General features: G+C 53.3%; 1 protein-coding gene across 9 annotated transcripts in view; it reads left to right on the top strand.

The window, feature by feature from the left end:
- Positions 1–17,547, top strand: part of MEF2D (myocyte enhancer factor 2D) — an 86,760-nt gene that overhangs the window by 53,800 nt on the left and 15,413 nt on the right. For 8 of the 9 annotated variants that reach the window (XM_083878951.1, XM_083878950.1, XM_083878949.1 and 5 more), the window contains 5 exons: positions 5,837–5,974; positions 9,523–9,733; positions 12,414–12,470; positions 15,844–16,034; positions 16,352–16,372. In XM_083878951.1, coding sequence (XP_083735077.1) covers positions 5,837–5,974; positions 9,523–9,733; positions 12,414–12,470; positions 15,844–16,034; positions 16,352–16,372 — 618 coding nt within the window. The remainder of the gene's footprint in view (positions 1–5,836; positions 5,975–9,522; positions 9,734–12,413; positions 12,471–15,843; positions 16,035–16,351; positions 16,373–17,547) is intronic. The other variant, XM_083878957.1, reaches the window with a different exon arrangement.

Below are 17,547 nucleotides of genomic sequence, written 5' to 3'. Positions count from 1 at the left end.
AGTTAATGCCCTCAGAGCCACTGGTGACAGAGTGGAGCAGCACGGCGTGCACTGCTGGGAGAATTTGACTTCTGCTTCTGCCACTGAGTCCCTTTGGTGCCCCTTGGCCAGTGTGCTCAGGCTTTGATTTCATGAAGGAGAAGGAAAAAAACACACCCTGCCTTTGCCCCCAAAAATCTTGTGCTTTTTTTTTTTTTTTTTTTTTTTTTTTTTTTTTTTTTTTTTATGCTCTGCAAGATGTGTCTTTTTGAGAGGTTTGGACTCGAGGTTTTCACCCCATGGTTGAGCCATGGCCAGGCATCTCACAGCATCTGCTATCCTTTGCTGGGTTTGAAAACTTTTCTGCCACAGCACAGTTTTGTAGCGGCCTTCAAAATGGTTCAAAAATGTCCTTTTTGGCCTGTTTGAGTCAGGTAATGCCCCTTCACTGTGCAAATGCCAGCGGTTCCCTGCTGCGCTCAGAGGCACAGCCTCTCTGGGATGCTCGAACTGCGGCGCTCACAGCATTGAACAGATTTGTCTTGGCCTAAAAATACTGTAAACATTTTGGGCAGCATTCTCTGTTCCCTTATGGTCCAAGATGCAAACACTCCCAAGCCGACAAGTTACACACAGTCCTTGGCACCCAAAGGAACACTGTGTTTGCACCACATGAAAAGCTGGATCTGCATCCAAAGCCAAGGAGAGGAACATTGGGAGCGGAAGAATATTGGTGGATGGCAAAAAAAAGAGCTCAAATGTGCCGGGCTCGGCATGTCTTGCTGGCAGAGCTGTCATGGAGCAAAACCTGCTGGGGTGCAGGCAGGTTTGGAGGCTGCTCAAGCATCCCTCCTCATCCTTGTCTTGTCTGGGAGCAGGGTTGAAGCTGCTCTAAGATTTTTACTGTTTCCTGAATCCATGCCCCAAGGGAGACCATTCCTGCTCTTGGTCCTGATTTTCCATTTCCCCTCACCCAGGGTCAGGTTCCAACAGTCCAACTGTTCCAACAGTCCACTGCATACAAATACAATTTATCTCACATTTTTTGGTGGCTCCCAGTTGAACTTGACTCACAAAAAGTATCTTCTCATTCTGGAAGCTTCCCCACATTGAGCATTTAGAGACTGTGAAAACCAGGCTGGGAATTTGTCACCAAATATAATTTTAAGTGGATTTCAAGGAGCTGCTGCATCAACCCGTCTTCCGTGTGATGCCCACAGCCCCTTCCTGCTGAGGGATTCAGCCCTGAGTGGCTCTGGCAGTATCTCAGGAAGGATGAGAAGCAGCCAGGACCTGGAGGAATTGAGGCAAAAGCCTCTTGATTTTGTTTTTCTGGTGGAAGGGGACCGAGCAGTGGCTCCAGAGGGCTAAGCCAAGCACTGCTTGGAGGACGAGTTGCTTTGTCCAAATTGTGTTTTAAAAAAACATGAGATCTCCTGGTTTTTGGGTCTGGGGAGGTACATCTTGGGGTGGGACTGGGGGCACCCCATCCCATGATGTGCAGCAATGTCCTTGGGGGGTTATCCCCTGGCTATTCAGTGAGAGGCAGAGCTGCTCCATGCTGAGCATACACAGCCCTAGTTCAAGAAGGGTTCCACACCCCAGCTGCCTTTTGGGGTCCATTCCCTGCAGGGACATCCTGTGTTTCAGCTGTGCCAGGGCTTGGCAGTGGCTGTCAGGAGTGGGATTCAGCTACACAGCCCCTGCGGCTTCTCTGTGCCCAGCAAAGTCCTGGTTATTGCAGGCTTTTAAGTCCAACAAAATCTCTCTAATGCAGAGAGGGGGGTTTCCTTAATCAGGTGGAGGACAGCTGAGCCCCCAGACAGGCACGCTGGGTGCCACGTGTGCACCCAGCCTGGGATCACGCCGGCTTTGGTCCTTGCTGTCGCTTCTCATTTCCTCACAGCCTGGCTGATGTGCCAGTTCCTGATAAGGGACTTGGACAGAGTAGAGCTTGCCGGGCACCAGGATGCTCCACAGCCAGTTAAAGCCACACAGCCGTTTCTACTCTTTCCTTGGCTGAATATCCTGGAAGGGCTGATTCTCTCCTAATTCTCCTTCCTGGGGTTGTCATTCCCCGGGATGTGTTAAATCAGAGATTTTGCAGGATGCTGGGGAGGTGGTGAAATGCGGAGGCGGCTGCCAGTGTCATGTCTTCATTCTCATTCTCATCCTTATCCTCATCCAGACTTCTCCAAAGCCCAGAATGGTTAAGTCTCCCTCCTCTAAGGGAAGTCAACTGCATCCTGGTTGAGCATCATTTCCTTTCACACGTTCTGCATTTCCTGCTGCTCTCTTATCCTCTTTAGGTTGGAAATCCGCTTCCATGTGAGCTGGGATCATGGAAGTGAGAGTAGTGCCTGGCAAAGCAGGATCTGCAGTGGGTCCTGATAGTATGGGGGGATCTGAGTGTGGCAAGGAGAGGGGCAGCTGATGTCTGAGGTGGGTAAGTTCACACCCTCATTTTCTCTGAAAATTTTCTGCTGGAAAGGAATTACTTTTAAATCTTTTCCATATGAAAAATTGTTGTGTTCCACTGGCTGCAGCCCAGTGACAGAAAGGTTTCCTGAAAACCTCTTTGCATCTTCTGTTTTTTCCCTGGCACAAAGAAAGAGGAGGAATGAAAAGGAAAGTTCTTTCCTAAAAGACCTTGCAGAGATCCCAAACCCAGGAATCTTTGGGTTTGATTCCCACTCCAGCAGAATTGTTTTCCTTTTGCATCATCTTGACAAAAAGCTAAAAATGTGGGACACACTTTTTTTTGGTAAAGAAACCCAAAAGAACCAGCAGCCAAATACCTGTATGGCTGGAAATGGCATTTTGTTGTCCCAAACCTCTCACTGAGCAGCAGATTGATGCAAGCCACACTGCCTTAGCTCATATCCTGCTGCGACTCCGGCCTGGTCACTGCCTGCCGCCGGTGCTTCCCGTCCCACCGTGCTGCAGATCAGCCCCACGCTCAGCCCTGCCAGCTCTGGAGCTTGTCTCCCTCCTCTTCCATGCAGCTCTGGCAGCACCTCACAGTGTTACAGGTTACAATCCCAGCTTCAAGGTCACAATCCCAGTTTGAGGGTCACAGTCTCAGCTCACAGGTTTCCAATCACAGCTCATGCTGCTGCATGTAGCATCTGGGAAGGACTTTTTCTCCATGCACAACTGGCTTGGCGCTTCCTGGGGCTGCTGTTGGCTTTCCTGCAGGAACAGGGATAGTGGCACCACAGTGTCCCTCAGAGCTCAGCTTCCGTGGCCCTACCCCTGTGAGGAACTGTGGGTCTCATAGACAATGAAGTTATGACTCATTTTACAAAGTTGGTGGCTAGGGAGAGCAAAGCAACCAAGGCAGAGCTGGGACGTCAAATGTGTTAGGATCACAGAGAAAGACCTTGGGAGGGATGAAGGGGTGATGCTGTGAGCTGTTTCAGGGTCTGGGTGAGCAGACCCACATCCACCCCGTTCCACTGCTTTCCTTGACAGACTTGTTGAGGGAACAATCCCTAGGACGATTTCACGTGGACTTAGAAATGGCAAAATGCTGTGATTGGTGGTGGCAGCCCCTCGCTCGTCCCTGTGCTTTGTTCAAGCGTCAGATATGGGCAGGGCTGAGGGCACTGGGAGCTGCCTAAGAACCTCCCTGGTGACAGCATTGCTGCAGCTTCTAGAAAGAAGAATGTTGTCGCTTGGCTGAAACCTCTTGAAAAATTCTCTTGTTAGGTTCCCTCCTTTGAAAGTCCTGGAGGGTGGTAGTGGCTCATCCATCCCCACAACTTCTGAACCTGCCAACAGCTGTTAGTGAAGGAAAGAAGTTTTCAGAGATGTGAGGGATTCTTCCCAATTCCCAGGGAGAGATGGGAGGACAGAAGTGAGAGGTCCAGCTTCTGTCCCTGCAAAGGGAATCATGTCGAGAAGGTTAGTCCCCTGTTATACACCAGAGAGTCTCTTCAGTGCCTGAAGGAAATCCAGCCTCATTGCTTCACTCCTCATGGAACAACTTTTCCATTTTGCCTCTGAAAGAGAAAAAGGAAAAGCCTTTTTTTTTTAGAGAAAAGCTCAACTTTCCGTCTTTCAGCTGCGTCGGTGAAACAAAAGGTTTTGGAAAAAAAAAATCCACAAAAAGCAGTTTAGAAAAAAAAAAAACAGGCAAAGCTGTTCCTTCCCCACCAGCAGCACCTCTTCCTCTTTTAGGCCATTCTGAGAACAAACAAGGACACATACAAAAATAGAAAAATAATAGAGAAAAGTCCTCTGGAAACTGCAGAAAAAGCCCTGGGACTCTCCCATTCGTGGGAGTACTGATTCCCACTTTGCTTTTCTCTATAGAGAGCCAACACAGGAATTAGAGATACCAGGAATTATTAAGTATTTTTCCGTATAGTATTAATATTAGGTATAGGAATTATTAATAATTATTATTATTAGATCATTAGTTAATAATTATTTGGTATCAGGAATTACTGGTGGCACCAAACAGGGCATCAGATGTCACCATGGTCAGGAGTGAGCCAGGTCCTTCTCTTGTGGAGCTGTATGTGAATGAGGAGATTTCCCCTCTGCAACTGGATCCAGTAATGAGAGTGAAAATGGTGTCTGGCGTCCAGGAAGTAATAATTTTGATGGAAAATACTGTGAAAAACTTCAGCTGGATGGAGAACAGGCTGAGGCGGGTGTGGTGCCCATTGCTTGGCTGTGGCTACCTGGCACAAATGCCCATCAAGCCCGACCCGCGGTGCGGTGTGCAGAGCAGTGCCTAGCAAATCCCGCCCGCGGTGTTCCCAACCCTTCTGGAGACATCCTGGGTTTTATTTGCTCCAGCAGCATTTCCCCCAGAAGCCCTGTGTTTCCAGGAGCTCACAGGTAGTTGAAGAGCCACTCCCAAACATGCTTTGGCCTCAAAACGGAGATGTATTTTGCTGTTTAGGAAGATAGAGAATTGTCAAGGCTTTTTTTTCCCCTGCTGAATTTGGTATGAAAAGGGATCAAGACTTCCAGGAAATTCTGTAAATTCTGTCTAAAACAAAAAAAGAGTTGGCAAGTGCTGGTTCTGTCATGACGCCTAATTGCTTTTGGTATGTTGAAAGCAGAGGGATTCAAAATGGATCTCAATTGGCTGCTGAATATGAGTGAAGGACTTTGGGGTGTCACCATGCCCTGCAGTCACTGGGCTCCTCCTAATAAGGATTGGTTGTCTCACCTCATTACCTCAATGCAGCAGTGCCTGGGGCCTTTCCTGTTTGTGATCCTAGTCTTGGTGTGGGGTTTGCTGCCCAGTGTTGTCACCATCACCCCACGTGTCACCCCTAGCAGGGATCGCAGCTGTCACTGTGCCACATGCGCTGTCATCCTGTGGCATCCTGTGGCACCTTTGCATTTGGCAAATGCCACTTGTCTGGTATTGTCAGGAGATTCTGACAAATTTGACAATTTGCCTATAATTCTGGGGTTTATTTTCCTATCTGGCTGTTTGTAAGCAGGTTTTCCCTGTTTTTTGCAGGACAGCAAAGTGCATTACGGTTTTTTTCCCCTTCGTGATGTTGTGGCACCTGAAAGTGACGAAGATGCCTGAGTTCATGCAGGGCCAAATTCAGTCCTGGTGTAAACAGAACCTTTGAAAACAAGGAAGTTTCTCTCCATCGCTCCCCATGCTGTTAATTCCTAAATTAGAGACACTCTGGCATCAAAACCCAGGGGCTGTATCCTGACTTTTTAACCCCTTTGAGGTCAGCGACGTCTTGGGTTGATGGCGTTGATTTGTACAGGGGCAAGTCCTGGTCCATCCAGGCCAGGGTATTTTCTTGGGGGGACCTGCCCGTGTTCCCCACCTGCACTCCCCGGTCTCAGACTGTTCCGGTTGTGTTTTCAGACATTAAGAAAGAAAGGTTTTAATGGCTGTGACAGCCCAGAGCCCGACGGTGACGACTCCATAGACCAGAGCCCCTTGATGGAGGATAAATACCGCAAAGGCAGCGAGGATCTGGATATCCTGTTCAAGCGATATGGTGTAAGTACCTGCCCGTGGCTGGAAAACCTTCATTATATGTTCTTTTCTGTTTTGTTTCTCTTCTGTTCGACTTCCCCTCAACCTCGTCCCCCGTCCCCTCCCCGACACCCCCGTGTCCCCCCACACGTAACAGGCGCTGAACAAGAAGCACAGGGAGTGCGAGAGCCCAGAAGGGGATGAAGTGTTTGCGCTGACCCCACAGACGGAAGAGAAATATAAAAAGATTGATGAGGAGTTTGATAAAATGATGCAGAGTTACCGGCTCGCAGTGAGTAGCTGGTGGCCTGCAGCCCCCTGGTCCCCTCCCCAGTGCCTCCAGGTGATGGGGGGGTGGATTTTGCATGGCTTTGCTTCGGAGCCGTGCCATGCCTTGGGAGCCAATGCCAACAACCCCTGCAGTCCTGAATGCACCTGGCTCTTGATGACCCTTCCTGTTTCCCATCCTTGGGAAAATCATTCCTACTAGCTCTGGCATTTCTGACCCTCCTTGGCTCTGGCCAGGCAGTTCAGGGGCTTGTCTCTTCTCCTCTCCTCTACTGCAAGTACTGGATTAGGGCCTCCTTTTTCACCATCTTTTTCTCAAAAAAGCAGATTTTAGTCTTTGTTAAGATCCTAGTGTTCATGTGAGCTGGTGGCGGGTGCTGACCCCTCACATCCTTGCAAGGCTCAGCCTGGTTTGGGCTATTCCACGTTAATTCCCCCCAAATCCCCTGAGCCCTCAAGACAACTGGTGGCTGTGGCAGAAATCCAAGGGAGTTTTAGCCTGTGATCCCAGAGCTGTCACTGGCACCGGGGTGGCATCAGGACAGTGCTGAAAGGGATTTGTGTCAGGAGATGGGAGGAGGAGAGGGACAGGTTTCAAATTAGTTGTTAGTTCAAGGGAGCAGAGGCTATTGATGCAGGAAACGGCTCTTCGGGGGATTAGCCCTGAGTCGAGTTGCTGCAGCTGTAATTAATGCTGCGGGAGCAGGGGGGAGGCTCATTTTCCAGGGGTGGATGCAGCACAGCAAAAATTACACACACAGCCCTACCCGAAATAATCTGCCCTTTTGTGCTTTGCAAGCCCCCACAAGTTAAAATTCTGGCTTTTCTGGATATCTGGGCCTTGTGAAATCCCCAGGTTTTATTTTGCTGACTCAGCACTGTGTTGCTCCACGAGCCTCACAAATCCCAAAATCTGCATTTCCATCCCTGAGATCTCTGGGTGGAGAGGGTGGGGAAGTGGCCCTGAGACCTGTGAAGGCTGAGGAGGTGGAGGAAAGTGTAGTGCAGGTGGTGATGATCTCTGGCAGCTCTGCTGTGACAACGAGCTCAGCCCCATGAGAGGGATTCAGGGCAGGATTAGCTCTGTCAGGACATGGATCTACCTCAGCCTCCCTGGTTTCACTAGGGGGGGTACAAGTTCTTACCCTTCCAGGGTGTATAGGTGGGAGTAGAGCCCCAGCAGGACATGTACCCCCTTAGCACCTGGCACAAGCCCTGCCACTGGTGGAAATAGGTTCAAAAGCCACCTGAGCTTTGTCCTTAGTGCAGAATACCCTCATGAGCAGGGGCTGCTCAGCATCAAAATGTGTCTTCTGCAAAGGGAGGGCCCTGAGTAGGCCCCCGCATCATCCAGATATGCCAATCCAAAGGGACAGTCTGTGCCGAGAAGTCCTTTCAGCAGGTGGCATTCAAGTGCTGGGTGTCTCCTCATCAGGGCATAGCATCTGGCTCCCCCACTAAACCTTCCTGGCAGTAAGGGGCTGAGCAGTGCAGGTGGAGCGTGTGCCGTTGAAGAAGATGCTTTTCCATTTTAACCGCTGGGTTGGTTTTGTGTGTGACCAGAACTAACCCAGCAGGGTGGCCGGGGCAGCTTAACGACAGCCGTGTCTGCTAACGAAAGGCCTTGGCGGGGCTTCTGCCTTTGGTGCTTGCCCTCACTTCTAACGAGAGCAGAAATCGTGGATTTTGGCTGATGTGTGCATCTTTCCCTCCAGACTTTGGACTGATGTGCAAACTGCCTTGTCCCTTGTTGTACCTTATCTGGGGCAGGGGGGACCAGGTGGCCTGGATGTGCCAGGGCAGCGTCAGCCTGACGCTTGTCTGCTGGTGTAGTGGGGTGGAGCTGGTTTAAGGCAGACGTCGGCTCTTGGGCTGGTGTATCCAGCTCATGGCTCTACCACAGCATTGCTCGTGGTGTGGTGGAGCTTTAGCTCTTCCACTCCCTCCCTGGGAACGTTGCGCACACATGGACGCGTTGGCAGTGATTTATTACACAATGCTGCTCTGGTGTTCACGCAACGCCCAAGAAACCTTCCTCCTCCTCCTCCGATTCTGCTGCCGTGCAGGATGAGCTCCCGGGCTGAGGAGAGGGAGAGCTCCGTGTTCCAGCTCTCCCTGGTGGTGTAGGAATTGCTGATCCTGTCCCTGTGAACGGCAGCCCCAGGAGTGGTGCCACAGCGCAGGCTCAGAGCTGCTGTCCTCGTGGCTTGGCTGTGGCTGCAGGATATCTCTGAAGGACAGGATGCCCTTGAGAGGCAGGTGGGGAGAGTTCCTGGCAACGAGGTGTGGGTGAGCACTGTCCTACACCTTCCTCCCATCCCGTTCTCTCACCTAAGGAGCAGGACCTATCCAGGAGCAGATTTCTGGAGGAGAAGGGGCAGCAAGGCAGTGGGGAGATGCACCAGTTGCAGTGGGGAGACCTTGGCTCCCTCTTCCCTTGCTGGTGCAGCCTGTAGGATTCCACCTCTGGCCCTGCGATGGTGCCATTCAGTGCTGGGCTACTCTCCCTCTCCATCCTGGAACAAATTAAAGTGGGACTTTAGCAAAGCTCATGCTAAAGCCTCTAAGCAGGTGCCAGCTCCTGTTAAAGAAGAGCAAATCAATGACGTAAGACAAACAGCTGGGATAATCGCAGCAGGTCTGGCTCCCATGGGATGCTGATAGGTGAAGCTGGTCCTCAACATGCAGCCAAGGATAGGGCTTTAGCGATGCTCCTGCATCCCTGGGATCAACTCCTCCTTCCCAGCTCCTCTTGCAGAGGAGACAGGATGGATCCCAGAGTCACCCAGGGGCTCTGTGCAGAACTAGTCTTTCCCAGGTGCCCGGCCACCAGCAGCAGTGCCAGCCCAAACTGGCTTCCTGCTGGCTGAGAAATGGCCTCAGAATCCTGCTGGGGGTGAAGGGTAATGCCAAGCTTGGCTGCTGTCAGTGCTGGTGGGGGCAGACCACCAGGCTGGTGCCCACCTTCATGCTCTGGACCGCTCCCAGCCTCTCCTTCATGACTGCCCTGAAAACACAGGGGGTGAATAAATACAGCCTGAACATGAGGCCAAAACAGTTGTGTGCAGAGCTCTGGTGTGTCCAAGAGAATAGCCCATTGCTCTTCCTGGTGTTCTCTGGTGGGGAACTGGTCTCTGGTGTATCCCCTGCAAGGTGCCAGTGTGGGTTCGAGTACAGCACTGCAGGTCAGCCATGGAGGTTTGACTGTCCCCCCTTGGTCAGCAGCTATGCTGTGCTGCAGGAACTCAGCTCCGGCTCCCCTTTACCCCCTGCTCTCTGTTCAGTCCACAGTGCCCGCTCCGAACTTTGCCATGCCTGTGACGGTGCCGGTGACCAACCAAAACACGCTGCAGTTCAGCAACCCGGGCAGCTCGCTGGTGACCCAGTCCCTGGTGACTTCCTCACTGACAGATCCCCGGCTCCTGTCACCGCAGCAGCCGGCCTTGCAGAGGAACACGGTGTCCCCAGGGCTGCCGCAGCGGCCAGCCAGTGCAGGTGAGCCACACCGCACCCCTTTGCACCCTCGCCTTCTCACCCTTCCTGCCTGGCTGGGCTTGAGGCACTGACCATGGGGCATCCCTGAGGGAAGGAACACCCCTGCTGCTTCCGTCCCCTGCCCACAGCGAGGGTCCACATTCCAGCACCTGTGGGTGGCAGGAGCATCCTGGAAGGGTTGTTGCCCCTTTGTGTATGCTCCTGCCCTTCTGCCAGATAGTGATGCCCTCTGTTTGTGCCTTGTCCCCAAACTCAGGGCAACCTCCCTACCTTACCTAGGTCTCTTTGAGAGCTGGATCCCTGTATGGATCTTTGGGCAGTGCAAGATGAGTCACCCGGCACCATTCCTAGGCTTGGGGGTGGCTGCCGGCATCCTGCTCGTCAGTGGCACTCCAGTGACATGGCTGCCTAAAAAGGGCTGTTCTGAGTTGGGCCATGCTGGTTGCAGTTGGCCGTGGGCGATTACTCATGTGGCTCTGCTGACAGATTGGAGGAGCAGTCATTTCCAGCAGGGAGCGGCGATGGGTGGCAGAGGCAGGGTAAGGGAGAGGAGTTGTCACCCACGTCCCCTGCAGTGGCAGAGGGGGTACAGAGATGATGTGTGACCACAGCTCTCCCACGGTATGATCATAAATAATAATAGTGTGCAGAAAGCCCCTTCCTGCTGTTTTGGATGTCACAGATGGTCTGTAAAAGTCACCCGGGCTGCAAATGGCAGAGCTGCTGTCAGTGACCAGCTGGACATCTGGGCCCTCACCCGTGGCCCCTGGGGCTTTGAGAGCTCCAGGGAGCTTTGCAAAAGGGATGGATTTGGAGAGAAGGGCTGGGAGGTGCTTCCACAAGCAGGTGGTGTGGTGGGTCACAGTGAGCAGGAGGAGTGGTCTGGCTGAGATGCAGCAGGAACCGTGGTTCAGAGACAGCTCGTTTGCTCGCTGCTCTCACCGCAGTCTCCAAGGTGCCTCAAAGTACTCAGGTATCAAGATGAGGCCCCAGACCTGCAGGACGGGGGTCATTCTGCTCAAGGACTGGTCCTAGGGAGCAGCATCTCACTCCAGACAGGGTGGCAGAGCCCTCCTTGGGCATAGGCAGCCATCGCTTTGGCTGCAGGGATCTCCTACCCTCTTGTAGGCCCCTCAGCTGAGAACAGAAGAGGCTTCCTGGTAAAGCAGACCCCTCTGGGGGCTCACTGTTTCCAGCTCACTCACTTGCTTATTTGAGGGGGATCATTTTGCGGTTGTGAGCACAGAGGTGTTCCAAGTCAGGCCATCTGTGTCTCATTCACTCGCTGCCTGGGACATGGAAGAAATCCTGTTTATAGGAGCCAGGGCTTTGCATGTTAGAAAAATTCCTTTTTTCCCCTAATTTTTTTTTAGCATTGCACCAGAGCTGGTTGTGTTGTTTCCAGAGCAAATGCACAGCAAGCACTGGGTGGGTTCCTTGACAGTGCCTGGTGCTGTTGGCTCGGGGATGGTGTGGGAGAAGGACAGCCAAAAGGGGATGTACAGGGCTGGGGGAGGGGTTGGCATCACTCACCCAAGGAGGTGAGCCCTCTTTGGCAGCATAGGCACCAGTGCCTGAGGTGCAAGTGGAGTCCCACAGCAGGGCACAGCCACAAAATCCTGGTGGACTCCCTTCTCTGGGACTTTAGAGGCACAGGGACCTCTGGCTTTTCATCCCCATCCCTTGGGGGGAGGGTGCTGTGGTGTCACATTTGCCACATTTAGTGGGTCACTTCACCCTTTCTCAGGCTCTACAATTTTTGGGACCACTGCTGTTCTAATCCTGCTCCCATATGGGGAGCAACTGTGCTTCCCTGCACAGCTGCTCCTCAGCCCTCCCACCCTCCTCCAGCTTTCAGGGGCTTGCTGCAAGCCCAAAGCCAACAGCCACGGGCTGGATAAAGGTTTGTGTCTCAGGTTTCCCCATCTGGGTTGAGAAGGGCTGGGCAGCGGTTAGAGGTGGGGTTTGGCATCAAAAGCCCCTTGTTCACCAGCCCAGGACTCCGGGTTGACTGCGGTTGGAGCTCCGGAGCCTCCGCGCTGGCTGTTGGCTGCAGTCGCCGCCCGCGGCATGGTCAGTCAGCCCCAGCTGGAGAATTGGTGGCTTTCAGAAATAACTTCATAACAAGGCAGAAAAAAGATCAAGTCTTCTTCCAGGCGAGGCAAAATATTCTGTTTTTTGGGAATAAAAAGGTTTAGTTTTTCCCAGTCTGGTGGTGAGTGTCGGTGCTTTGCTGCAAGTGTTGGGATCATGGGAGTCTGTATTGCTGTGGCATCCTGGAAGTGTGGGATGGTTTCCAGTTGGTGTGAACATTACAGGGGGGATTGTGTTTCCCATCATGCTGCTGGGGCTCTCTTCCCCCTGGCAGCACCGGACTTGTGTCCCCCAAAGAAGGCCTTGGAATAAAATAGCTGCAGTGTTTTCCAAGCTGCCTGCTTTGGAACAGGTTCCTGTGCGCCTGGCTCCTTCCCAAAGGAGACGGATCTGCCTGGATAACATTTCCCAACCTGATCACCAGAAATGCTGCTCATTTTGCCGAGGACTTTCTCCCCAGGAAGGCAGTTCTGCTTTTTTTCCTGTCTTCCTCCACTGTGTGTCCTGCTTTCCTACCCCTCAAAAGCAGGGATGCTCACTCTGTTTCTGCGTTGATGGTGATCCCATCTCTCCGCTTGCTTTGCAGGGGCGATGCTTGGGGGAGACCTGAACAGCACAAATGGAGCCTGCCCAAGCCCTGTGGGTAAGTAAGGAGCCTTTCAGCCCCACACCTCTGGCTCCATGTGACAGTCCTGCCCTCGATTTCCCCACATGGCCCATAGGATTTTGCTTTGCTGTTGAGTCGTGCTGGTCCATAGGGAAAGGCTGGGGAAGATTTTGCTGCTCTTGGCAGTGGGAGGGGATGGCATGTGGAGCTCCAGGCCAACGCTTTTGTTGGGGGTGCTGGTTTCAGTGACCAAGGAGTCTCCATGTACCCAGAATCTCGGGGAGAGCTGCAGATCAAGGAGGTGACCCCTGAAGACCAGGATTTGGGTAGCTCTGGGTTTAGCTCATAGTGCTGCAGCCAGTTCTCTGCTGTCCTCAGGTGATCAGTTAACACACAGTTCCTCCTTGCACTTGGGCCCTATAAAGGAACTTTACTGCAAGGAAAAGCTCATTAAGGGCCTTTTCCACTGTGAGAGTCTCAGTGCTAATGAGACTCAGGCCTCATGGCTCAGCTCCTCAGCTGTAAAATGCACTAACAATATCTCCATCCTCACATCTGCCTCTGCTGTCTGCAGGCTGAGGATGTTGGGCCACTTCTGGTGTAGGCACAGCCCAAAAACCAGCAACGGCCCTGGGTCCTGCTGGGAAGCAGCTGCTGCTATTGCCACTGGGCTTGGCAGTAGTCCCAGACTTGGCAGAGTAGATGCCATCCGTCCCAGGGCAAAGGCAGCTTTGCTCCAGGAGCCTGACTCCTCACCCCTTCTTGGCCTTTCTGCAATGGCTGTCCAGCTGACAGCACGAACGAGGAGTTTGGAGTTCCACATTGCCCCAATTAAAGCTGAACTGGAGCCAGGTCCCACTGGTTTTTGGGTGGGGTTGGTCCAGTTGTGGTTCTGCAGCACCATGGCCTCCCGACCCCATTCCTTGCTCTCTGGCTACTGCCAGGAATAGCCATTTCCCTGTGCTGGGTAGCAGCTGTGCGAGTGTTAGAGGGAATTCTTCACAGAGCAAAACCTGCCAAGGGTGACTTGTGGGGCAGTGTCTCCCTGGGTTCTCACAGCACCCAGCGCATAGCTTTGCTGATCCTTGAGGGCAGAGGGGCAGAGGGAAGGGGCCATTGTGCTGTGGCCCCCAGGCAGCTCTGTGGCCCCCATTCCCCTGCAGCCGCCCCCATGTCAGCTGTCAGGAGCAGCCATGGCGGGTGCAGAGCTTGGCAGGGCCCCTGAATGTCAGCATTGACGTCACCAAAGCATTCCCTGCGTTCCTGCTGCCACTGCAGGAAATGCGTGTGAGAAGCAGGGACAGCCTGGCTGTGGCCAGCCCTGGACCCCTGCTGTCCCCAGACCCCCGCCCTCCCTGGGGCTCCCCTTGTGGCTGCAGGAGGGGACTGTGGCTCTGGCTCTGGCACTGCACTTGCAGTTTTCAAATATGTGGTACATCTCTTCCTCCTCCTCCTTCTCCTCCCTTGCAGTCTCTGCAGCACTGAGTGATCACCTGCTGCCTCTGAGTCATCAGCTGCGGGTGCCTCTGGCTGGATCCTGCAGCGATGTTTCTGTGTCCCCGCATCCTGCCCACGCTCCATGGCGTGTGCTATCCTCAGGATGCAGCACCCAATCCACCCTGCCTGGCTCGTGGGGGGATGCTGCAGCCTGACTGTCCCTGCTTAAATTCACATCAGGGTGGTACAAAGACAGGCCAGAGTGCTCCTCTTTTAGACTCTTTTTCTGGTGGGGGCCCTTGGTTGGGAAGTCCTGGTGGGAGTGTAGCCCTTCTGTCTCTGGCTCACAGGGGTGGCCGGATCCATGCTGAGTGAATATGGCAATGACAGCAGCAGTGACAGCCCAAGGCCACCCGTCTTTGGGGGTGAGTGGCAGCAGTGGAACCCAAATCAGCTCCTCTCCAGCACACGGAGCCACCCCAATCCACACCCCAGGTCATGCACAGATAACATGGTGTGCCTCAAAATCACCATGAGAGCCCCATGTGCATCTGTGCTGGTGGTGCCTTGAGAAGGAGAAAATCAAAGAGTTTAACATTTCTTTTTGGCTTTTCCATGGCCACCAGCACTGTGGGGAGCCAAGGTCACCTGAGGAATTTCTGCACCTTTGTTGTTAATAAATCTAAAAGCTAGTGGTCTTGTGAGCCGGAAAGCAGCAGCTCATGGTGCACGTAGGTGCCAGGGCCTGAGGCACCAGGCACATGCCTTTTGCACGGTGATTTGGGATTGGGAAGATACCTCGCTGAGGACAGAAGGGCTGGTCCTCTCCCTCCATCAGGGACATGGATGCCACAGTTGCCAGCCTGCAGCAGCCTGGCAACCATGAGTGTCCCTGATGGCGGCTCCCAGGCACCCTGAGGCAGGACCTCCCATCCCCAGTGCCATCTGTGGGATCAGAGCTGTGGCTCCCAGGCAGCATGGCCACCCCCTGTGCCAGGTTCAGCCCATCCTGGCTATGTCCAGCTTGGGACAGCTCTAGGGAGGCAGTGGCTGGCACTTGGCCCCCACACGCTGTGGCTGCGGCATCACTGCCACCAGCCGCCTGCTGAAATGCAGATGCAGCGCAATGGTAGATGTGATTAATAATGCAATCAGCGACCTATTTTCCTGGTCTAACGTGCAATGAATATGAGGGCTGAATCCTGGTGATTGCTGAACGCCTTTCTATCTTTGGGGCCTATTCATGAAAAAAAAACCAACCCTCATCAGAACAGTAATCTGATCCAATTTATTCCTTTCCTGATGTTCATCAAATCTTTTCCTTTTTTTTTTTTTCTTCCTTTCCTTTTTTCATTTTTTTCCCCTCTCTTTGCACATAAAATCTTTAAGTGGGGCAGCAGGAGGAGAAGGAGGGAACCTTAGATCTTCAAAGGGGCAGTGAACTGAGTCCTCACTCTGCCACAGCCCCTTTTCGCTGCCCCGGTACCATAAAGAGACCTTAAAAGTGAATGTGCCAGTAATTACCCATCTTGGCAGGGCTGCAGTGCCTGGCCAAAGCATGGAAAGAGCCTGGCTGCAGACCAGGCTCTGAGATTTGCTGGGTGTTACTGCAGGAACAAGGGGGAGTCTCCCTGCAGGTTGAGGAGCTGCCCTGAGTGCTGTGGGCTTGGGTCTGCTGTCTGTCCTGGCTTCACCCCACAGGCAGTGAGCCTGCTGGGGTGCAGGAGGGTTTTGGGGAGCCTGGGGGGATGTGATGCTGCTCTCCCACAAGCAGGAGCACTCATGGAACCTCCCTGCGGCACCACTCACCGTGCACATGTTTACCACAGCTGTGCATTCACCATCGCCATATATTCATCGCCATGAATTCACTGTTGCCCCATGTTCACCATTACATGTGTTCACCACTGCCGTGCATCCAACCAACGCCATGCCTTCACCTCCTTCCTCTCTGTCATCCATGTTCCTGCAGGAAACGGCTACGTCAGTGCCAGAGCCTCTCCAGGTCTCCTTCCCGTGTCCAATGGCAGCAGCCTGGGCAAGATCATCCCAGCCAAGTCCCCGCCGCCACCCTCGCACAGCACGCAGCTTGCCGCCAACAGCCGCAAGCCAGACCTGCGCGTGATCACCTCTCAGAGCGGGAAGGGGCTGATGCATCACCTGGTGAGTGCCCCCAGGTCTGCTGGGACACCATGTGGGCTGGGAGTGGGTCCCCTGCCAGTGGACAGAGGCCGCAGGGGAATTTGGTGCTGTAGTGGTGGGAGCTGGCTGGGGCCATGCTGGAGGGGAGATCGGAGAAGGAAGGCTTGGATTCCCGCCTGCACCATCCTGGATGGTGCAAACCTTGTACCAGGCACCACTCTAACCTGTATGTGCCCCATGGAGGCTAGGGTGTGGTGCCAGTGGGCGCAGTCGCGGTGGGGATAGGGTGCATGAGTTAACAGTGCCTCTCGGTTCTCTCCCTGTTCTCCCACGGACAGACTGAGGACCACTTGGCTCTGGTGAGTTCCCCGCTGAGCGTGCATGGCAGTATGGTGGGACATGGGCTGCTTGTCCCCTTGGTCCTGCCCTGGCTTGGTGAGGCATGGGGCACACAGAGAGGGTGGACACTGGCTCCCTTGCGTTGGAAATGCAGCGAGATGTGGACACCAGCGTTATATCCAATCCTGCTGCAGAAAATAAATCCCAAGAAAAACATGCTTTTAGGAAAACCAGGTTCCCTATGGAAAAGAAGGAGCTGACATGAGCTGCAAAGCGCCTGTTTCTCCACCAAGGCCAAAATTGCTGTGTTGGTCCCCCTGGGGAGATCAGCCAGGGTCCTTTTGGGGACTGTGGAGCTGGACTGAGCACAGCCACTGCCCTGGACCTGCCCATGGGGCTTCGCTGGAGCAACCACAGCTACAGCACAGGAAGACCTGGCCCATTGCCAACACATGAGAGACAGGGAGTAAATCAGGCTCTTCCCATATTAAAGATATTATTTAAAGCCTGTGTAAATCCACTGGCTGGCTAGTGCACTCCCTAAACCTCGCTTGTGCATGGGGCAGTTTTCTGTGTTATTTTTATGGCTTTTTTTCCTCTTCCCTGCCAGCAAAGTGAATGCCACCTTGTTTGTGGCAAGGATTCACTCTGCTCCATTGCTATTCTGGTGCAGGGCAGATGGGAGACAGGTCAGTGCAGCCAGGGAAGGGCAAGAGCTGCTGCAGGATGCAGGTTGTACAGCCAGGGAAAAGCTCTCCAAAAACACAGGAGAAAGCTAATCCTTCTGGCAGCCTGCATGGAGACACTCTTAGCCAGGGCAAGGATGGACCAGAGCTTGGGCAGACATGAATTCTGCTGCTCTTCGTGTCCCCAAACCCTTCATGCTTAGTGGCCCCCTTCCAGCATCTCTGGGCCTCAGTTTCCCCATGTGTGGAGGGAGACCAGTGACTCCCCACCTCCCTGTCTGTTCATTCCTGATCCCACTGCCTGGGGCATTCCCTGGCTATGCACTACAAAAAATCCACTGGCATTTGCAGTTTTAATTGTTGGTCTGAATTAACCTGGTGGGTTTTTGCCTGAAGTGAAAAATACCCTCGCCCCAACCAAGGTGGCAGCAGAGGGGTGGAGGCTGATGAAATGTGGGCAGGGTGGGACAGGGACCTTGGCACTGCTGGATTGGGAAGTGGACTGCAGA

The sequence above is a fragment of the Zosterops lateralis genome (genome assembly GCF_965231275.1).
Source record: "Zosterops lateralis genome assembly, chromosome: 27".
NCBI classification, from domain to species: Eukaryota; Metazoa; Chordata; class Aves; order Passeriformes; family Zosteropidae; genus Zosterops; species Zosterops lateralis.
This window is presented reverse-complemented; position numbering and strand designations above follow the sequence as displayed.